Consider the following 23,895-nt stretch of genomic DNA (forward strand, 5'->3'; position numbering starts at 1 on the left):
CATTACTGTCTTCTGTGTGGAAATTTGTAGTAATGTATGTAATGTTGAAGGACAGAGATGTGAGAGTTGCCTTAACAGCGCTGCTTGTGAGTCAGAGATGTTCTTAATTAAGCTTCTCTTGTGTGCTTGGGGGGATATTAGAATAAGGAAAATTCCTCCCACATTTGCAAGAAAGACAGTGGAAAGAGGAAAGGGGTTCTTTTGCTGCTGAGTTTTGTCTCTTGCAATTGATTGCAAAAACTGCCCACTTAGGAAATGGGCAAGATGAGTCTGTTGGTAGAGGATGACAAGATTGTCATAACATAGTCCTTACTAATAGATGAACTAGAAAGAGCAGTGACATGTTGGAACACTGGTTTAAGTGTGTTATGGGTTGTATATTGGGGCAAAAATGGAAAAAAATTTTGTCAGATGTCATTTTTTGTGATAGCTACATTGGAGAAAAGGCCTTTTGAGGCCTAGCACTAATATCTTCCACTTGTTTTGTTCTGTTCGGTAGAGTTGTGAAAAATGAAATCCAGTGGCTTGATTGCCTTGTTTTAATATGTCATACTGCTTGGGGTCAAACCCTCTTTTGTTTATTAGATATATAACTAAACACATCAGTGGGTTTATCTGCATGAAGGTACAACTACTTTCTGTCTTATTACTTTAATACTGTTGGAAGGGGGGAGTAATGTCCAAATTTTGAAGTCTTTATTTTAATTAGTTGAAGAATAGCATTAGCATTACCTGAAAGTATAAGGAAAAAAAATCTGCATAAATAAAATATATTATATCACTGCCGTTCTCCCTGTCCTTGAAGCTTCCTCTGGCTTTCATTAACATCTTTTGAGCAAAGTAATGAGGATTCTGTGCTTTTTACTTTGTACCAAAATCTGTATATTGAAGGGATTCTTCCTGCTTGGGAAAAGGAAGCTGCTATGGAATCTTCTCTGGCTGTCTCAGTTATTGCATAGGCACTGGGGGAGGTTCTCTGAATCACAGTCAGTTCTGCAGTGGGCTCCCTCTGCCCTGTGAAGGATACAAGCAAATAGTTAGTGCTTTATTGAGAAACAAATAAAAAAAAAAAAAAAAAAAAACAAAAAAAAACAAAAAACAAAACCACTTCTCTAATTGTGGGTGAGATTTCACTGCCACTGTGAAGTACTTTGAATCTGTGTAATTTAATCTCTGTAATCAGCAGGCCTGAGCTTGCTGAGGGTACAACCTTTATAAAACCATGTTTTCAAAGCCGTCTTCTCTGACCTATGTAGGTTATGCCCCAGAGAACCTTAATGTGGCTATATGGAATTTTGATATAGAAATTTTAAGTACAAGGATGCTTTGTTACACGCATTTCAAAGCTTGGATAGAAACAAATTGTTGCTATCAGGATGGGGATCTGGAAATGGAATCAGCAAGGCAACTTTGAGATTTAGTGGCCTAAGGCAAGTAAGTGTTTTTCATTCCCTTTTTTGCCTTCAGATGCCATGACTTTTCTGTAGCTAGCGTGTGACTGGGATATCTGCAGGGTCCTGTATAGTGCAAAGCAGTTTCTGTCTTGCTGTGGCCTGAGAATCATACAGAATTCTTGCAGCCCTCTTTTCTGTGAGATCTTGCTCTGTCTCTGGCCTTTTGCATGGTATCCACAGGATAATGGCTGCCTTGCTACAGATACTTCAGTAGGTTCTGTGCTGGCCAAAACTTACTTTTCAAGGTGCCGTCACTCATCCAGCTTAATTTACTGCAAAGGGCTTGAGGTTGAATATTAGAAAAACAGCCTGCCTGCCAGAGTAATGAAACAAGATAGGCGAGTGTGTTGTGGAATTTCCCTCACTGGAGATTTTTGAGAACCATCAAAAAAATGAAAGCTGAGGATGCCTGAAGTGCATGGGACACTTCCCTACAGCAGGAGACTGAGCTCAGGAATCTCCTAGGTGCTTTCTACTTGGGCTTCTGTTGTTCTATGAGAAAGGACCAAAGCTAGAGTTGAACAAATATTTAAGAAACAATTTCTGAAAGGCTAGAATCCCAGACATACAAGGTTCTGTTTCATCATAATGTATGTAGCTTTTGCAAGTATTAGAAAGAGACTGCTGAACTTCTCTAATCTATCACAAACACCCACTTAAAATAGCATCATTTGGGATCTGACTGGTTTAATAGTTACCTCTGGGAAAAGAGCTTTGTCCTGAAGTTTTTACAATGCTTGTTTTCCTTCTTCACATCCCGAGGCTGTTTCCTTTCCAGGAAGCTGACGAAAGCCAGCAGCTCAGGTGCTGACCCTGCAGAGGGGTCATTTGACCCTGCAGATGCTTCCATAGCCTGGAGCTCTGTTCAAATAAGCATGGCTGTGTGCTGCTGGGGAAGTTCACCTCCCGCCACAGCCCTGCCAGGGGTGGTTTGTGTCACCCTCCTTGTGTCCCAGAGGACAAAGCACAGCCAGGGTGAGCGTGTGTCGCCAGAGCAGTGGCCACCAGCACTGCCACCGCAAGGGCTGGGTGCAGTCAAATTGCAGGATGAGTTTGTGGGCTTGCAGCAGTGACAGCGGAGAGGTCAAGTCCCAAGGACAGCTCATCTTATAATAATAATAACACTAAACTTATAGTAATAATCAAATATATTATATATATATATATAGTTTCTTCATTTAGAGGATTTTCTGCTTTTTTACTTCTAGTAAGTAGCTGACTTTATATGAGATATTTCATTTTGTTAGTCTGTCAGGTGCTTAACACTAACAATGCTAATGCCAGGCTGCTAATACTGCTCATTGCTAACATTGTAACAACATGATCTGACTCTTACTGACATGAACTAATTTAATTTTCTGCCTGCACATTTATCAAGTCAAGTTACGGCACAAAAATTGTTCTGTGTTTTGTAAATTATTGCTTTGCTAGTTGGGACATGAATAGACACATTAAATTTCATGGAGCGAGCTTTTTCTCATGAATAGCACCTTTAGTATTTGCCATATGTAGAATGCATTTCCAGTTCTCTAATTTCAATTGCAGATTTGTTGACATAAGGGCATTGTGTTTAGAGTGAGGCTGTTTGTTCCTCCTGAAAAATAAGACTGAAAGACTGAAACAACATTAGTTAGCATTGTTTTTTGATCCTGTTGCCTGTGACATCTACTTTACAACTGAAAAAACAATAATGTCTGGGTTGTGGAAAAGGTTTTGCAGTTGAAACTTCCAACTTTTTTATTTTAAAAACCTTGAGATGAAATTCTCTTTTCAGAAAACCTGCCACATAATGATAATTTCTGTGTGGTATTTCTACTGATATAACTTCCTTTGCCAAATAAATTGTATTATGAAAATTGTAGTTACAAGTTGTTACATTGTTTCAGGAATGCAATTTTTCTTTAAATGATTAATGTTACCAATAAAGAAATTGAGAGGAAGTAGGAGGGATTCATGTCTGATTTGCTTGCTTTGTGGATCTGACAGCTGTTAAAGTACAGAAATTGCTATATCCACCCTCCAAAATGAGGTCAGTATCCCATCATCTGTGTGAGCTCCCAGGGATCTAAAAAACAGACTGCATATTTATATCCATCCCCTACCAGTGGTCCAGAATTCTGTTTGTTAAATATTTGATTTATTAAACCATGCTGTATGGTCACTGAAGATGACCGGGTGTAATTCCATGTTGTTAATACCTTAAGCTTGTGTAAATTGTCACTAATTCTGTGGGCATTGTAGAGATCAAATGCAGAAACTTGAGGGCTTATCTTGAGCACTTTGTTAAGAAAAGTCTCTGAGTCATTTAAAGGAAAATTTTAACTGAGCAGTATGGAACCTAATCCCTTCTCACCCCAGGCTCTGCTGTAGCCAAGTGGATGGGCAGCAGCTGGGGCAGCACTGGGGGCTCATCCCTTTTCCTCAAGGACCTCACTCCTGGTTTTGAACACTTGGTCCAAATTATTGCCAGCCACCAAGGCTGGGACGTTTCTGAAAACTAAATTGTACTTCTGTGTATGCTGAAATTGCAATTGGACTTTCAGTATCTCTTTTGTGTTTCTGGACATTAAGTCCTCCTTTATTAAGTGTATTGAATGTGGAAGAATTTCTGTTTGAAAACTGTGGGGAGTTATTGTTATCCCTTCGGCTTTGAGTGAGTTTATGAATGTGCTCCTGATAATAATTAAGTATGTAGAAAAACTTCGAACCATGTGTAAGTATTCATTGGATAGCTTTATATTTGGGTGCTTTGGTTTGGGCTTTTTGTTTTTAAAAAAAGGAAAGTAACAGAAGCCCTCAAACAGAAATATGTGCCTGCGACACCCCAAATCAACTCTGTGCACATCTCAAGGGAAATTTTAAAATACATATAGGCAGAATCTTTTAAACAAGAATTTAATCATTTGAAGGTAAGCATGTGTTTAAAGGCAGATATATTTGAGCCTCAGCCCATGCTACAAAGCCACCCACCATCTTTGGGATGATATACTTTAAAATGGAATTTATTCTTCAGTGCATTTAGTAAATAGCTGGTGTTAGCAGACATGTCTAGACACATATCTCTTTTAAAACTCATCCATTCTGTGAGCATTTTTTTCATTTCTTTAGTAACACTCAGCATCTTTGTTTTTGTTAACAATACAGTGTTACTGAAGGATCTGATTCTCCTATCAAATCAAAAATTTCCTGTTGGATCTCCTAAATAAAGCAGATTTGAGATACAGTAGGAAAACCTGTATGCTTGTTCTTTGTTTAAGAAGTAATTTGGAAACATAATAATTCTAGAAGAAGACATAGAAAAAATTCATGCTCTTTCTATGACTGTGGTAAACTATCTACATAATTTCTGTGCTCATCAGTAACAGCTTTATGATATCATATTATAGCACTTCCCTTACTTTTTTTTTTCTTTAAAATGCATGGAATTAGTTTGTTGCACGTGTTACTACTAAACAAGTCTTTGCCAAAAGAAAGGATATAGGAATGTAAATATATGGGGGTGTTTAGCTTTTTGTTCATGGTGGATTTTTGTTGGTTTGGGTTGGTTTGGTTTTTTCCCCTTTAAAATAGATTAAATTCTTAAATGCAAAATCCTGTAATAATTTCTGCCTGGAGAAATCTTAATGCCAGTATATATGCTTCTACTGTACAGCCCAGAATAGAGTTTAGGAATAATCCTTTGAGACCTTATTTTGATGCATAATGATCTGGTTACACTCCATTCGGAATCCTGAGAAGTCCTGGACATTGTTTCTGCCCCTTCTCACTTTCCAACATATTTTTAGACAAATTACCTCTCCCGCTTCAATCAATACCCTTCCTCTGTTTAGACATTATGTAGTGCTAAAATAAAAGCTCTATTTCAGTACATATATACTGGTTAAAGTGATCAGGCTTAAATATGATACAAAAGCAAGTTTCAGCAATGAAACCTCAGTACAACCATTGTTCCTTTGCATTTGTTGTTCATTTAGGGTCAGTTGTAGTTATTAAAGGTTGATGTTAAACCAGCTAGCTCTCTGGATGGTGCTTGTAAGGTAGGGGTGACAGCAACGTGACACCCAGGAGATGGCCAGGGTGAAAAGCCCCGTGTGCCAGAAGTGCCATGAGGGGTCAGGGTGCTCTTGCAAGGATTTACCTGGCAGCATCACCAGCTTCTGTGTTACTGTCATACATGGCCCATGCTTTGGCTTTGATGGGACAGAAGCCATTTAACTAAAGTTTAATTGGTTTTTTCCCTTCCCCAAACACTGACAGTTTGGTAAGAATCACCTGCAAATTGAGGGAAGGGATCAGCATTGCTCTTATTTAGAAGTCAGCATCATCAGCAATAAGAAACACTGGATACCCCCTCTATTTGTGTGTAAGCTCTCTTGCTCTTTTTCTGCCTTATTTTTTGCATTTTTTTGGTTGTTGTCAGAGTTATGTAAGTATTCAGAGCATTGAAGATAAGACATGGCTATGGAGGATAATCTTGTTGCAGTTAGTGCTCCACATTGAGCCCTTCTCATTCATGCTGAACCTGTTTTAGTATGAAACAAGACCTGACATGGTTGAGCCTTTGATATTTGGTGTGCAGGTCTTACTCCCCCAGTCTTGTTTCCTTTGAAGATTGCTGAATGTTATGCAGTACTTTCCTTTCTTTTAAATTTTAAGAAATTACTTTTAAGTTGTGACTTGTAATTGATGCTTAATGGATACTGCACAATGAACAGCATTAAATGTAGTTCAGACAGCTCGTTTAAGCCTCCATTTTGCAGGTATTTATGAGTTTTGTGCAATTTTTCATGCCAGATATTTCTGACTTTTATAACACTTCCCTTAGAGCTTGGATTTAAGCATGCAAGTCTTTTGAGTCTTTAAAACTGTAGGCATTATGTATGTATGTACATATGAGTATATAAAAGCAATTATATGCTGTTGTTTTTCAAATAACTCAAGAGTTACTCTTGGCTACAGTAAAAAGAAGTAGTGGCATTACTGGCTATGGTTTTGAAATAAAATTAGGTTTAAATTTGCCAGTTCTCAAGTACCATCGTATGAAGCCTAAACTCAATGTGCTCCACCAACAGCATTCTCCATGAACACTTGGAAATTGTCATTATTTCTTACTCCATCTTTTGAAAATAAAATGTAAGAAATGCATTTAAAAAGGATAAACTGAATAGTACAGAAGACAGAAGGACTCAAAACAGGGAACATAACGTATGTTACATAAGAAACAGCCTTTACTGAGGAAATTATAAGCCTCTGTGACTATTTAGTAGAAATACCATGAGATGAAATTGTTTCTATTGAAACTTGCTAGTATTCTGACTATGAGAAATTCACTTAATTTTAACTGCTTTGCTAAGAATAGAAATGCCATGCACAGTATGCAGTATGCTAATGGTATTTTATAGAACCTAATACATACCTCTGTAAGATTTTAAAAATATATTTTAAAGGCCAATTTTGTTTGGGATGCTAGTATTTTCAAAAGAATGCATTGAAAACACTAGTTGTTGATACCAGACAGATGTTGGGGGTTTTCCTAAATATTCCCTGCTTTCTGCTAGCATTTACTAATCTTTGCTTTCCTGCTTGTAAATGATGAGAGATATTTGGAGAGAGCAGTGTAGCTCTGTTCTAAAGTAGGTGTCTTCAGACAGATAAATTAACATCTCTAGTATGAGCGTTCAGTATGAGATAAATTGATTTTAATTTAAATACAGACTATTGTAAGTTCTGCTAGAAATAAGTGGTTCACAACCCTGGATATGAACCAGAACAGATGTGATCATCTGCTTCTGAGTCACCTGGGACAGTTCCTGCCTGATTTTATGCCTGTGGCCCAAAACAGCAGTGTGAATCACAGGATTGTTCAGGTTGGAAAAGACCTTTGAGGTCATCAAGTCTGCCTGTTAACCCAGCCCCTCCATGCTCAGCACTAAACCATGTACTTAGTGCCATATGCGCAGGTTTTTTGAATGCTTCCAGGAATGGTGACTCCACCACATCATGGGCTGCCTGTGCCAATGCCTGACCACCTTTTCAGTAAAAAGTTTTCCCTAAAATCCAGTCTTACACAAGATGCGGCAGGGTTTTGCTTGGGGGCTGTGGGAGAGCATTGCTTATATGTTTATATAGGGTCACAGTGAATAAGTGACTGAACTTAATGTTAACTTGAAGTTGTTGTTAAGCTTGTGGATGAGCTAATTTCTCCAGTGACTTCATCTGCTGTGATGAAAGGCTGTGATGTCAAGTCATCCAGTGGTCAGTCAGGCACTGTAATGTCAGATGCTTGTTTAGCCTGGAGAAAAGGAGCCTGAGAGGAGAGCTTTCTGTTCTCTAGGAGGGTGGAGTGATGTGGGAGTTGGTCTCTTCTCCCAAATAACAACTGGTAGAAGAGGAAATGCTATCAAGTTGTGCCAGGGGAGGTCTAGATTGTAAACATTTCTTAACAAATTGTGTAGTGGTGTGTTAGAACAGGCTGCCTGGGGAAGTCACCCTCCTTGGAGATATTTAAAAGATGTGTAGATGTAGCAATTAGGGACATGGTTTAGTGATGGCCTTGGCAGTGCTGGGTTAGTGGTTGAACCAAGAGGTCTTTTCCAGTCTTAATGATTCCATGATTCTGTGATTCTGCCCGGCTCCAAGCCCTCTAAATGAGTCCTGCTGCTGACTGCCAAGGTGGGGATTGCACACAGGGTGCAGTGAGAGGTGAGGTGTTGGCAGAGCCAATGCTCTCCAACATGCAGCTCCTCTGGGCACTTCCACTCTAAAGCAGGGCACGGATTTGGCCAAGATTTGGCATGGATTTGGCCAAGTGCTGGTCTTTAGTGACAAAAGGAGAATAACAGACTGACACAGGGACTCTTTGAGGGCAACTGGCTAATGGAACTCCAGCATTATCCAAGACAGACCAAGAAAACTACATTTGCTAACTACAGGTAGAGGATCCTTCTCACACACAGTGATGCTGTTTGTGTAGAAGTTATTTTTGATAAGCGAGGCCTGACATTTAATCTGATGCTTTCAGATGTTTTGCTTGTATCTGTTTTCAAGTCAGTGCATTTCTGAAAAGGATACTGTTTCATTATATTATTTAAACTGTAAGTATTAGAAGGAAAAATGTAATTTCATTAAAGAATTAAATATAGAATTGAAACTAATGCAGTGAAAGTAGGTTTAAAACTTTGTTAGTAGATACAAAGCAAACAAACAAAAAAACCCCCGTGTCATGATACTGCTTTTATGTAGTCAAAACAAGAGGAGGATTTTACATGCTCTGTAAAATTACACGTGCTTTATCTGTGAAGAATTGCACTTAAGATGAAAAAATGAGAAAAACAGCACTCTAGACTGAATATCATATCAAATGTGTATTGTGCTCTGTCAGAACATCTTGTTCATTACCTGTAAGCACAAAACTTTTTGGGAAACCTTTCCAGAAGAGTTGGATTTCTGGGGGGAAACCTTTCCAGAGGAGTTGGACTTTAACTTTCTCACATCCAGGTTGTGCATACTGTAGCAAAGTCTACAATCTGGATGATAACCAAAGGAGCAGATCTGTGTTAAAACAGAATTATTTCCTATAATAGCTTTTAAAAGATTTCCAGTAGCTTTGTAAAGTCAGTAAATCATTCAAGAAGCTGAAAAAATGGATCTTTAATTGGATTTTCAACTATTTGTTACATATTCTTTGTGGAAGACAATCTTTCTCTTAAGGAGCTGTGATATTTATTAGACATTTGAGTTTTGCTTTATCCCTAAAAATAAAGAAAATTAAACATAATTGGTAACTGCCTGGTATTTATCTCTTTATTGAAGGGCAACCTACAACCATTGCTTTTAGGTTGTTCTTCAGCATAAATAAAAGGGGTAGCTTTGTGTACAAGGCTGTGTTTATTTACTGAGAGCTCACTTTAGAATAGGAGTGCCACCCTGGCCATCCCACAGATGTGTCATCTTAGGGTGAAAAACAACTCTGAGTATGAAGTGTTTGTATAACATTATTGTGTGTGGAGCTTAGCCTCTTCTGTGCATAAATAAATTTGCTGTTGAGGACTCAAGGAGTTTAGCCTTTGCTCTGCAGTGAAAGACATTGGTCTCTGTTTGTTCATCTGTGCTCTGGTTTTTTTCCAAAGATGTCCATCCATTGGTTTAATTTAAGACAATTTTCTAGAAATTCTTTAATTGATACCTTTTATATCTAAAACCCTCAAAACCAGGATTTATTCCAATGTTTGTAAAAGAATTTGAGACTTTTTTTACATTGAGTTGTTCTCAGAATTTGAATTTTCTATGTATTGTTATTAGGCACTGTACTGTTGCTTGGACAACTCAATCATGTACAGAAAAGCTTGCAGCAGACCAAAGTTGGTGTTTTTAGGCCATTGTAATAATTCACAGTAGCTGAAATTCAAAGAATGACAGGTATTAACTGCAGATCAAAGTGTTATATGCACCAAAGTATTGAGTGCATGGATTCAGTTGGCAATGGATGACTTGGTCCTCTCCAAGTCTGATAGTCTAGTTTGCCAAAGCAGGAGTGGCTCAGGGAATGTCTGTAAAGTCTGTTTTTCATTAAAAATGTTCTTTGTTGCTAATTCATCCTCAGCTTTTGCTTAATGTGTGCAGAATATTATGATGGTATTAGTGATAGTAAAAAAAAAACCTTAAGAAAAAGACCCACTGCACTCTGAAGATTTTTTTTCCCTAATGTTTTCACACTGAGTTATATCAAGTTCATTTTATACTTCCTCTACCATTAAATATCATGTACAATTGGAATAGGAATTGATTAAAAAGAACAACTTCCTTCCTTTGAACATTTTGCTGAGCATGTATTAGTATCAAAGTGGGTTATTAAAGCCTGAACCTCAGATCTCAATCAGGAATTCTAATAAGTAATCAATTCTGGATGGAGTTTTTTGTTCTGCTTGATAATACGTATTTTTACTCTGCTTTCTTACACTTGTATCAGCACTTTGTGAATGTACAAGGACATGGGGATGTTGGGATTGTTTTCTTCTCCTGGAGATCAAGTGAGGTGAAAGTCTGATCTCTTAGGAGAATCTAACTGTATAATTACTGTTAAGAGGTTGTCAGTGTGCTTGATAAAGTGTAGAGGACTTAATCCCAATTTAGCATGGATTTACAGATGAAGCTTTAAAAGAACTAGAAGTTCCTGTGCTAAGCAATGAAAACCTTTGCCCTGTGCTAATTGATGCTAAAAATGAATAAAAATTACACAAAACTTAAGGAAGTTATTTTGCACTGCTGGGTACAGAGGATTATTTTTATTTTTGAAAAATACCTACCTCTGCATAGCATTTGAGTTTCCCCAGACCTGTGTGTGTGACAGCAGTGCTGATTGTTTCTCCCTGTGTTGCAGCCCCCAAGGACAATGAAGAGCGTGTGTTCCGCGAGCGGATGCGCCCCAGGAAGCGCCAGGGTGCCGTGCGGCGCAGGGTGCACCAGGTCAATGGACACAAGTTCATGGCCACCTACCTTAGACAGCCAACGTATTGCTCGCACTGCAGAGACTTTATATGGTACGCAGCACCTTTGGCTTTGCTTTCTTTGCAGCTTTGAGTTGGGGAGCTGGCACACCTTCCTGTCTCACGGCAGTGAAAGTGGTATACAGCAGCTTCTTTTCCTCTTTGTTTTGACATTTACCTGTCAACAGCATTGCAGATGATAACAGAAGGCTGTTAAACCTCCATCACAAATATCAGAATTGGTTGTATTTGGGGTTCTTCTCCTTTGAGCCACAAGGTTCCTTATTTCCCTATCTAATGCACACTAAATTCCAGGTAGACAACCAGTCTAATATTATGGAAGAACTAAGTATAGATTCAGACTTTAATATTAGACCTTTACATTTTGTCACAATGACGGAATTATTTGATTAAGAATCACCTCTAAGAAATGCAAAGCTTCTTTACATCCCACTGAAGTTAATGGAATATCAAATGGAAGAGTTGATGGAATAACTTCTAATGACACAGAGATTTTGGTGCTCAGTGTACAGGGTCTTTTTTATTACAATGTACAGCAAGAACTCCCTTTTAGAAAATATTTGCATTATTTTGAGTATTTTGATTTTTCAGATAGGGAGAAGTGGTGAAGACATTCAGTTTTCAGTTGTTTTTAAGGAACTCCTGATATTTTCCAAAGTGACCTAGAGATACTGATTTGCACAGAAGATCTGATGTGATTGAGAGTAAATATTTCTTAGGAGTGTGTAATAAATTGGTCTTTCTCAATGTAAAATGACATGAGATGTGCATAAACTCAACTGCATTGTTCTAAAAAGTGCCTGGGGGGTGTATTTTGTGTTGGCTAAGGTGATTTCAAATAATACTGACAAATGCAATCTGTCTATTTAGAGGTCTGCTTGGTGATGATTTACCATTTTTTCTCCTTTTCATGCACCTTTTGGCTTTGTCTGTTGCACTGTAGTAAATCTGTCTGTACTTCTGACTGCCTTCATGATTTCTCATCCTTTCTGTTACCTCTCAGCACCTGAAATGTTCCTACTTGGACCTGATCTCAGTCCAGGCATGCAGTTATCAGATGATTGGTTATGAAAAGCTTTTCTTTAAACATGTGCACGTCTAGTAAAGGGAAGGAAAAGATATTTTCATTTTTAAGAATATTTCCTCTTCATTTTCTAAAATATTTTATTATTTTTCAGGGGTGTAATAGGAAAACAGGGATACCAATGTCAAGGTAAGAGAAATTCTACATAAGGACAGTTTAAATATATTTATTATGTTATATAAGTAATAAGATATTTTTATCAGGCATCATAAATATACGATGCTAAGTATTTAGCACATGATAATCAGAATAAGTTTGTCTGAACAAGTATACAATGTTTACACCGAGTCATAGTAATTGTTTTCAAAACTGTTGGTCTTAAGCATTATTTATGAAGTAGGACTTCAGCAAACAGCCCTGAACATCAGATCCCAGATATATCTTCATGTGTATCCATCTAGGGAACCATATCTGCGGATCTTGGCTTCTTCAATTTTCAAGTCTTGCATTTTAAAAATGAGAGCTCTTTATTCTGCTTAAGATTCTGTGTTTAAAAATTCCAGGTAATTGCCAAGACTGTAGTTTAAATAGATGAGATAATTATAGAGGTCATCATTAGAGAAGGTTATAGCAAAGACTGCACAAGTGCTTTATTTTCATCTCCCATTTTTCAATTCAATTTCTTGTACTCCTACTTCTTTATGCCTCTTGGGATGATATGTTAGTACTTAACTCTCATCTAACAGGTGGAAACCATCAAGTTAGTGATGATTTTTCAGTTACAAAAGACTTGCTGCAATCTCATTTTAAATAAGTAAATGCCATTTTTTGATAGAGCTTTACATGCATTAATAAGAATTACTGTATTAAATCTCATAGTAAAGAAGTGAATGCCATTTTTTATAGATCTTTACATGCTATAATAAGAATTACTGTATTATCACACAGAGGTATCTGGAGAGGTACCTTGACTTCTGATCTAATTTTTTTTTCTTACAACAATGACCAAAATTGGAGGAAGTGAAATTTGTTACTTCATTATGATGGTTTTTACTTTGCTTAATGACCTTGAATTTTATGGTATGTTAGACCTAGTAATTGTTTATCTTATCTGTCATATCCGCAAATGTTATTCATTGATTAAGTAATCAGGATGCATATTGGCAAAACATTTTGGCGTCCTGAAACCTTTTACTGCTATCAACTTAGGATAATGCGTTACAAAAAGAATATTCGACTTTTTTTTCTATTCTTTTGACTTTTACAATGACTTATCTTCTTATCTGTTTTCTTTTAAAAGCTCTTTAAACAGGAATTGTTTTTGTTATTGTGTCTCATGTAATGTGGAGATCATGGACTTCATCAGATAAACAAATCACATATGTAAAAATTGAGAAAAATTGTGGTTAACATTTCAGAAGTTAATTTGTAGTTTTGCGGATGAGATATTTGGCAGATACGCTTTAGTTATCTTAAAATTTGTTGGTCTTTTGAAAGTCCATTGTCTTCTGTTTTTGTAAACCAACTTATTTCATAGGACTCACCAGTCACTTGCACACTTTCAAGTCCCAGTGGTTCCAGTCTTCTGAGATCAGACTTCTGCTTTAAAATTAATCATCATGAAAACTCGTTCTTTTATCTGTTTTTGTCTTTCTAGTTTGCACTTGTGTAGTTCACAAGAGATGCCATGAACTTATAATAACGAAGTGTGCTGGCTTAAAGAAACAGGAAACTCATGATGAGGTAAATGTTTATAAATTAATTTTTCTATGTAAAATTCTGTCTTTGATCTGTTCAAAATAATATTATCTCCTCTGTTGAATCAATAGATGCTACAGACTTTTTTGTGCCCTTCTGGTCATTTTTTGTTACTTTGGAATGCTAGATTGCTATCAGTTTCATTTACATGGAAATTATCATACAGAAACTTATTTTGAACTGGATTACTTTTTGTAACATCTGAGCTCAGTTTCAGAGAGCTCTTTCCACTCCTTTTCACTTTTAACATTCTCTCTCCATTTCTGAGTTAATACAGTTCTTTTTAGTTTAATTCAGAAGCAGCAGGCTGGGATCCCTCATTCCCAGGCTGCATTTTGTGTGGCTCAGCCATCAGTGACTGATCAGAGAGCTGGGATGCTTGGGTGGGTATCTGACGCCAACATAAACAACTGACCAGAATTTGCCTGCAGTCTCACCTCAACAAAGACTCCATCCAAACTGTCAAAATGTGATTATGTTTTTTTAAAATAGTTTCAGCCCTCAGGTATAAACAGCAAATGTTTTTCTTTACACAGAAGCTTTTGGGTTGTGCTTCAACAGAAAAGCAAATGTATGCTCACTGGCCTGCTGTGTGCTGCAGCAAGGGCCTGCTGTCTTTCACCACAGGCTTAGGTGAGGTGGTCCTTGGGTGATCACAGTTCCTTGGCCACACAAAAAAACCTACATTTCATAATTTTATTCGCTAAAAACCTACATTCATAGGATTGAAAAAGCCTGCCTTTAAGTTACAAATCAGAGTTGTATGTAATGGGGCAGTTGTAATCTACTCTTTAGACTTCAGCATGAGTTTGACTGAGGCACTACCTCATGATCTCATTTTTTCTGTGCAATTCACTAGCATTGTCCTTACTGGGACCATTCTGTAATACCAGGTCCACAACCAGTATTTTGCATCCAAAATGTTGTCACATGCATACAATTGTGATAAAGGACTGTGTTGCGCTAGTGCTGGTTTTGTGTAGTACTCACAGGAATATACAAAATCTTGTGCAGGTTTATATTCCCAGGCTCCAGGCTGGTGGAGACTTGCATACTTTGCTGATGGTCTCATTGTTTAGAAGGGGTACTAGATCACTGGAGAAAAGCCAGCGGTAATAGTAAGGGGAAGGAAAAACATGAAAATAAATCTCCTGCAGTGCAATGGCCACTCTGAAAACTTATCAATGACATCCTTTAATTAATAAATAATCATACCTTGGAATCCCTGAACACAACAGGTTATCATTGTCATTATCATGATCCAAAGAAGAGTGAGATATGAAAAGGTAAAGCATTTATGATATATTTCTTTTTCTAGTCCTGTATTAGTTTGGCCTCGTGTTCCTAAAACAATTGGGAGTGACTTCCTTGCCTTCCACATTGAGATCTTTCCTGATAGCTATGTATTTGTTGTTCCCAAAAGTACTAGGAAGTAGACTTTAGTCTTTATCTCTTGGACAGCAGCAGCCCTTCCCCCTCTTTTCCCCAGATAAAGTAGTGAAAAGAATTCTGGAGTGTGTCTAATGTGATGGTCATCATCTGGGCACAGATCTATTTCATCTCATTTGAATTCTGTTTCAAAATGCAACAGGGCCTCAGCATACACTGATTGCAAAGAAATTAATTAAAATGAAATATGCTGTGCTGTCCTTTTTCAGCAAGTGGGATCCCAGCGTTTCAGTGTCAACATGCCTCACAAGTTCAGCATTCACAATTACAAAGTGCCCACCTTCTGTGACCACTGTGGTTCATTGCTCTGGGGTCTTTTGAGACAAGGTTTACAATGCAAAGGTAAGGCACCACTTCAGAGCTTTTCTTTTTCTTTGTGAGTGACTTGGAGACTTGGAAAGACTTCATGTCACTATGTTAGCATGTACAGAAGTAAATAGAAAATAAGTAGTGGAGCAATGTAAGGATTTCCATTATGGTTAGAACATGGTCCTTACCCTGTAGGCAGCACCAGTCAGTAACAGATGCAGAGGTAAGACATTAAGAAACACATTTTGCACTCACTCCTCTGTAGGTTTATTGCCACTCAGGATATTAGAAGTTAACAGAAAATGATGAGCATGACAATTTGCATATCTTCCGTTTATATGCCTTTTGTGTTTTCAGGTTTGTTAAACTTTTTAAACATCAATATTCCATCTACTTTTCCCTTTAATGCCATTTTCAAAAATTGCTGGTTTGTATTCGTTAGAGTAGGTAGAACCCGTCCTGTTTCCCCATGTCCAGAATATGAAATATTCTGATATCCAACTAAATCATCCTTTGTGATGGTCTGCTTAGCCCCTCTATTCCAGAAAATAAAGGATTCACCATGTTCTGCCACTTAAGGACTATGTACTCTGTACAGGATCTGTATGTGAAAATAAGGCTGGAAGGTGCATTTGTATAATTTTAGTTGTCAGAAATGTTGGATTCCATATCTCATTATTTCAAGCAGATTTACATAAAGGGTGAGAAAAGAGTACAAACAATTGTAAACCAAAGTCATATTTTAGAAATGGTTGATAAAATACTTCCATTTGTAGGTGGAAGGAAATGATGTAATGAAGGAAATTATTATCAGGTTCTTAGAAAGCAGTGCCTAATAGAATAGTGCCATTTTAATTTTGTAATGCCTCAGGAACCTATGGATAGATCCATCCTCATAAATACAAAAATCATGTACACTTCTCAACAGCAGAAGCGTGGGGTCACATGTATAAATATTTTATCTATAAAACTATATCCTTTGCAGTGCTTAGGGTGACACATAACTATAGGTGGAGGTCAGACCTGATGTTTCATGTCACAAGATGCTGAGTAGCAAGGGAAAGAAGAGATTTCTTTCACAGCAGAGTTATGCACAATGAGACTTCTGAAGTTCAAGCCTTCCCTTGTGGTTCCAGCCAGTGAACAGTGAGGAAATCTAAGGCTCTAAATGCTGTTACTTTGTAGCTATTGAAGATTTTGCTCAAATGCTGTCTTAATTATGATGGGGATGCATTCAATGAAGACTTTTCAATTAAATCTGGGCTTTTTCCTCCATTCTTTTTTCTTTTTAATCCAGAGTTATAGTATCTCTCTACCTAATCTGGACATTCATGAGTTCTCTTTCATACTCTAACTCAAGTACCATACTGTTCATTTGGTCTTAACTGTTGTTTCTCATACTGTGTAGCAGTTGCATAGAAACAATAGTGCAGAGAGTCGATGTTGCTTTCTCCCTGTTCATAAAATTATTGCCTATAAAAATGCTGTGTTCTCTGCATGAAATCTAGAACTCAGCTGAACTGAAAACATAATTTTCTCTGTGCTTGGTTTTCTCTCTTTAACAAGTGCTTCTTCAGAGGTGTACTTCCTTGCCCAGTGTGGTTATTAACACTATGAGTGTACAACAGAGATTTATTCTTCTTCAGGTTTATTCACTGGTTATTCCTGTGCATCTTTTTGCAGCAGGAAAATTTTGTGTAGTCCCACTTTATGTATGTATTTTACAAAACACATACGTAAAGTGGGACTGCACAAAATTTTTCTGCTATTTCAAGCAATTTGGCTCCTCTATGTCCACTTCTATTGTTCCTAGCTCAAACGTTTTACCTACTGATGAGGTTTTGTCACTGAATATACATTCATTGGAAATACCATGTTTAGCTGTTTCTTTTTTCTCTTCTTGTGAGCTAAAACATATTTAAAAAGGAAAGTCACCAGCCTTCTGAAGTGCATGGTTATGGCCAGATTCAGTGCCTCAGTATACTCTAAGTGGCAAATGTGTTTTTTTAGCGGCTGTACAACGAAAGCTTTATTGATGAAAAATATAATGAAATGTAACTTTATAAATACATATTTTTATGATTTCTTTTTCTCTAAAAATAAAGACGTGAGAAATTTGAACAATTGAATATTAGTCTAGGATTTAATCACACTTGCAGCTGTGCTCTCTTTATGCCTTGCTCCACAAGAGGGCACTGAAGTCTCAGATAAAATAGGTCATCTCCTAACAAATCCGCACTCCCCGAGTTTTAATGGAGCTGTGTTCTTGCCTCTGCCCCATAATCTGGAAGCAAAGTAACCTTTTTCTTCTCGTCATAATAATATAATAGTTTCAGGAGATTTAAGGGAACGAGCTTAGTAACAGGATTGCCATATAAATAAAGCAAGTGTTTAACCCTTAATTTTTATTAAAACTTAAAGTGCCGTCAATTTTATGGCTGCCTACATTAGAAGCTAATCTACTTCAGTAAAATAGTGTAAGAAGCAATAATACATAAGAATTTAATGTACTTTCCATAGTGGACAGTTAAAATCGAAGATCTGAAGGAATTTTCTTCTAATTCAAATTAGTTTAAGAGTTACAATATCATTTGCTAGTTTCATTTGTTCTTGTGTCTGTTCTGGGCACTGTATGAAAATACAACTCTATATTATCATATCAGAAGAATGATAATCAGGCTAATAACTTTAGCATTGAAGTATACCTTCAAATTCAGCTAAGTGTTTTCCTACTGAGATTGTATTTGTTTGAAAAAGTTATTGATAGGTTTATATAAGACAAATGCATGCCAAGATAGTATTTAATTTACTGTATTACTGTGTGTTTCATTGCAGTTTGCAAGATGAATGTACATCGACGCTGTGAAACAAATGTGGCACCAAACTGTGGAGTGGATGCTAGAGGCATAGCTAAAGTACTTGCAGATCTTGGAGTCACTCCAGATAAGATCACTAATAGTGGGCAAAGGAGGAAAAAGGTAATTTTACTAAATATTGTCACATTTTAAAAAATCAGAGAAGTATGACTGTATTGTAACTTGATTGGTTGGGATTCAATCCTACTCAAATGACTTGCACAGTAATTTTTTTGTATGTCAGTACAGACCTAAGACTTTGAGTTTTGTTTTGTAAGTGTAAATCACCTATTCTGAACTTTGGTATGAAATTCATTTTGACCTGGTACAATGTTGCCGATCTTGAGTCTATAATTTCGGGAGGGATTTTGAGGAAGGACATTTGACAGACAGACAATGTCTGGCAACAGTTAAAAACATAAGTGCCTGTTATGGCATCAGAATTGGCATTGAATAATAGATTAATTGATTGATTGGCCGACAGCACTGCTCCATAGTGTTGTAAATGTTGATAAACAAGCAATGTGCTGATTCTCATGAAGAGGAGACGTTTGCCAGATTACAGTCCTGGAGTTATCATGCCTTTTGTAGGGAAAACCAGGCTGTTGTAGAAATAAAAAGCATAGGTCACCACAAGTGCATCCAAAACTGGTGCCGTTATCCTTGAGTGATGATGTGTATCCTGGATGACAATGAGTCCACACTTTGTATTTCTGTTTGCATGATTGCCACAACAGACTCATTGGTCTCACAGAAAAAGGCAATTTGGGCCATAATTTCTTTAAACATTGACAGTTGCTTCTGTTCATTTTCCTGCTTATTTCACACTGGGATCCCTTGTAAGCTGTTTCAAAACGTTACAGAAATGTAGGAAACTCCAGAATGAGTTAATTGATCTGACACTCCTGGGAAAAGGTGTTGCCATGGTGTTACTGTGTGAGGTAATTTGCAGTGCTTGCTGATACATATGCAGTTAAATATATTTACTGGGTGAATTTGAATACAGACTTAACGTGGCATCTCAAAACTTTCCCACTCACTGGGTATATACACTAAATTTATTTCATCCTAAGAACCTGCTTTCCTTTCAGTTGCCTGCTTTTTCTCTCTTTGTACCATGGCTTCCATTTAGTGTGATGCCATCTCCTGTATGGCTGAGGTTCTGCCAGTGGGAATCCACAGGGGTAGAAGATCTTCACTTTCCTTCATAGTTCTACCTCTGAACTAAAGTTGTTGAATTACATTTCCTCATGGCACAGGAAGATCACCCCTTTTGGAATTGTTCTTAGCTAATTGCAGGTGCAGAGACTCAACCACCGGTTCCGGGATGTGCGTCGTCAGAAGAAGATAGGTCGAAATCAGCACCAACATCTCCATGTGATCAAGGTCAAACAGATCCTTTTATTTCCTATCTAACATATTTTGTCACACATTTTCCTGTAGTAAAAAATAAATCTATGATCATGAGCCTCTGTAGATGCAAATCAATAAAGCAGTTACCACCAGAAATTAAAGCATTTAAAATTATGAACTCTAAAATCTTTTAAAAAAAGAATTGTTTCTCATTTAATTTAAATCTGTGAAATTAGGTGGCTTTTAAAGGGAAAATTATAAAACAGTCATCTTAAGACATTATTAAGTTTACTACATGGGTCCTTGTGAACAAAATATATTTATGGAAGTAGTTTATATATTCTGTTGTAAGACTGGAAAATGTTTTAAATAGTAACACAGAACTTGAGAGAGAGCCTTTATTTACCTGAAAACCCATCCGTTAATAAATTTTTGAGATAAAATTGACTCCTTGTAGTTCCATGTTGAACATTTGTAATAATAAAAACTTCCATCTAGACAGGCTATGCTAGCATGTCCATGTGATCTCTAGAGGCTTCTTAAAACCATGTTTCCTTTCAGCAATTTATTTTATGCATAGGTTGGGACACAGGCATTTTAATCTTCCCTGATATGACCTGATTTCATTGAGCTGAGCAGCTGATAGACAGAATGTGTATTTCACCAGCATTTTTTGAGTCTGATTGAATTGTTTTTAAAAATTAGAAATCTGTGACCTTTGAATCCAGAACTGAGTTAAATTTGTCAACCTTTTGGTTTCACAAAACATTATTTTCATAAAATCATTATTTTTTAAAATATCTGATGCTTTTTTTAAAATAAGAACAAAAATTTTGTCTAAATTCTCTCTTTGATTTGACATTTATAGCTGTGCAGTAAAGTTGTTGTTTCCAAGGCCATCAGGCAGAAGTACCATGCAGGAGCCTGGGGCAGACCCTGAGGACTGTTAATCACCAGGACTCTCTGTATTTAATACTGAGAAACCTTCAGAACCATTTAGCAGATCTACACAATTGCTGCTTGAAGCAGCACTAGGAAGTGGTCAAACACTTTATTGGCAGGCATCTGATAACAGCTGGAGCTGAATAAGATGCTCCATTCATGTTGATTTCAAGGAGTGGGACGCCCAACTGTCCTTTGAACTTTTGGAGACACAGCTCTAAAATGCTTAAGCAGGAAGATGAGTAAGTGCTGCAGGAAGATAGGGATATTCAAAACAAAGTGCTTCTCTGTGGTACAGGAACACCCAAAGTCACTAGAACAACTATTTGGCTACTATTCTGACTTATCTTTCAAGTTTTGGATATGTCATCTTCTTAAGTTCATTTTAAAAGGCCACCCTTCCTGTTAGAGCAGGGGTTTGGCTGATTACTGTAAGGTGGAGAAGCAGTTTGCTAAATATGTGTTCTTAACCACAGAGTGCTCTTGAACACAGCATTCAGAGATGATGGATGTCCCTTCCCATGCAGATACAGACTAACACAGGCTGGTTTTCTGACAGTTGGTCAAAACTAACTTTTCCTCACATTTCCACAGAAATCAAAGAGCTGGAAAACAACATTAGGAAAGCATTATCTTTTGACAATCGGGGAGAGGAACACAGAGCAACAGCTACAACATCAACAGACAACCAGCTTAACAAACCTGGGGAGAATGGTGAAAATGGGGAGGTCAAACAGGCCCAGAGCAAGAGAATAGGTCTTGAAGAGTTCAACTTCATCAAAGTATTAGGAAAAGGCAGCTTTGGAAAGGTGGGTAGTTTTTTTCTTCCCGTTCTTTTCTTTTTTTTTTTTTTTTTTTTTTTTTTAAGCTAGTGTTCAGGGGTGGTTTTGACTGTACCGATTTGGAAGTGTTCATATTGACATTCAGGAAGCGCTTCCAGCCTAGGGGTTTTCTTTTACTCAATAGATCAAAAGTATCAGTCTCCTGATGATCTGGCCTTCTCTGCTTTAGCTCACTTTGTTAACTACAGTCAAGCCTTTTGGAACAAAATGTCAGTGGTTCATTAGAGCTACATACATACTGTTCAACAAAATTGCTTGTCATCAAGCAGGAAAAATCAGGTCAGGAGTAATGCTGTGGGGTTAATTCACTTTCTTGATAATTCCCAGTTCAAGTTTACTTATTTCACAGAACATTGTGCATGCTTGTTTTTCCTCAGTGGGTGTGTTCAGTGCTGGAGGAAGCAGAACTGAAGCATTTCCACTCAGATATGACCGGGCTGCCCAAAATACAGTATAAGCAGCAGAGATGTAACTCACCAGAGCTCCCACAAAGTAGGGAATTGGTGAGGGTGAAAGGGACATTGCTGTGTTTAGAGGGCTTACAAGTTTTCTTTCCACACTGCTGTGCACAATGGAATCAAAGAGGAGGACTGAAATATGAATCTGTTTCAGAAGTACACTCTTCCTTCCTTGATATTACGGGAACTTCACATGCAGGGAACAGGGTGAAGCAGTTCTTTTGTGTCCCTGTTTTCTAATCCTTTCTCTGAAGAGTGTCCTGGCTCCAAGCCAGAAGTGACCTTAAACAGAATATAGGGCCTGAACCTTAAACAATAGTAGTAGTTAAAATCAACAACTTGAAAGCAGCTGGAATGGTAACTTTGGATTGTATACAAAGTCCATCACACTCAAATCTCACTACCAGAAGTGGGAGATAAAAGTGGGAAATAAATTTCTGTTTTACATCAACTTCCTTGTTTAGTTTTTGAGACCTCACTAATAGATACTCATTAAGATACTTAACTAATAAACAGAACAGATACATTCTGTTTCAAATTTAAAGAATTTAGAGGTGTGTGCTTCTAAAATTACAGTACTTTTTATTTTATAACTTACAGCTTCATTTAGGCAAGTATGTAACAATCTTTCTATTTTCAGGGCAGTCAAACTCATATGAAACCCTGCATTTATGGCCTCTGCTGTCCATACGTAAAGAGAATTTTTCTTTGGTTTAGGTAATGTTAGCTGAGCTAAAAGGAAAAGATGAAGTATATGCAGTGAAAGTCTTGAAGAAAGATGTCATACTTCAAGATGATGATGTAGACTGTACAATGACAGAAAAGAGAATTCTGGCATTAGCACGGAAACATCCATATTTAACACAACTTTACTGCTGCTTCCAGACAAAGGTAAGCTACATGAGTCTTTTACCAGTTTCTGCCCAAGGAATAACATTGATTATTTCCAGATTGAAAGAAAGCAGCATTAAAAGTACAGCAATATTTTGAAAATATTTCTGGTAAGTTTTTTTGCCATTTCAGTGGTATTTTACAGGAGCATTGGCTGCTGCTGAAAAGCATAACTACTATTACCTTGTAAGTACCAGGAGATGGCAGTAAATGAGTTAAAAAATTTTAAAAATCCACATGCATAAAATGCACAAAAATGGCATCTACTGAAGTGCCATTTTCTGTTTCTTCGGTACATTAATAGGGCGTATCACTTGTTGAATTAAGTCCAAATGTTTTTAGCATCCAATGTGGAATACTTGTGTGTGGAATTGCAGAAAAGCGATGACTAAAAGATCTTCCAGCAAAATTGTTAGGAAAGATAAATAGTACAGTGGGAAAGCCATAGGAAAATGGATCAAGATTATGGTGGCTTGAATATAGAAACAGCAAACACTTAATAGGTTTATACAGTTCTTAAAATAGTGAAAATGTGCTAGGATTTTATATGCTTTGAAGTTGGCACAAGCAGTGGCCCAGGAAGGTGTGTATGTCTGTGGAGGGTGTTTCACATTCAGAATTTTATTATGTGTGAACATACTCTTAAAATGTCTTAACATATTATTTTAAAATTTATAACTAGAATTAAGCATGTTGTTTCAGATGAAAGAAGTTATTAAGGGATTGTAGTGGGGTGAGGTATAAACTGTGAACAGAAAGGGACTTTTAGGACTGAGTGCACTCCTTGGAGTGTAAAGAAATATATCAGCAGCCTGATGTGAACCATGTGTCAGAACATTGGTAAAGATCAGTAGTACATTAAGTAAATTATGACAGAAGATTGTCCTGCTACTCCTCTGATTTCCTGGAGATTCCTTTCCTTTTGTATTTTTGGTCTGCTCTTTTCTCTTTTGTACCATGCCTTCTGCCTTCCTCCTTGCTCTTCAAAGCCTTTCATCAAAGATATTCAGAAGTTTTGCTCACTGCCTTCTCTCTTCCTAGATCTCTTAACAGA

At 37.2% G+C, this 23,895-nt stretch overlaps 1 protein-coding gene across 2 annotated transcripts in view; it reads left to right on the forward strand.

Moving 5' to 3' along the window:
• The window catches only part of PRKCE (protein kinase C epsilon), a 287,947-nt gene that overhangs the window by 166,860 nt on the left and 97,192 nt on the right, over positions 1-23,895 (forward strand). For both annotated transcript variants that reach the window (XM_058020060.1, XM_058020061.1), the window contains exons 3-10: positions 10,834-10,993; positions 12,139-12,173; positions 13,642-13,727; positions 15,401-15,533; positions 18,336-18,478; positions 19,645-19,741; positions 21,245-21,459; positions 22,668-22,841. In XM_058020060.1, the coding sequence (XP_057876043.1) occupies positions 10,834-10,993; positions 12,139-12,173; positions 13,642-13,727; positions 15,401-15,533; positions 18,336-18,478; positions 19,645-19,741; positions 21,245-21,459; positions 22,668-22,841 (1,043 nt within the window). The remainder of the gene's footprint in view (positions 1-10,833; positions 10,994-12,138; positions 12,174-13,641; positions 13,728-15,400; positions 15,534-18,335; positions 18,479-19,644; positions 19,742-21,244; positions 21,460-22,667; positions 22,842-23,895) is intronic.

Source organism: Melospiza georgiana, chromosome 3 (genome assembly GCF_028018845.1).
Source record: "Melospiza georgiana isolate bMelGeo1 chromosome 3, bMelGeo1.pri, whole genome shotgun sequence".
Classification (NCBI taxonomy): domain Eukaryota; kingdom Metazoa; phylum Chordata; class Aves; order Passeriformes; family Passerellidae; genus Melospiza; species Melospiza georgiana.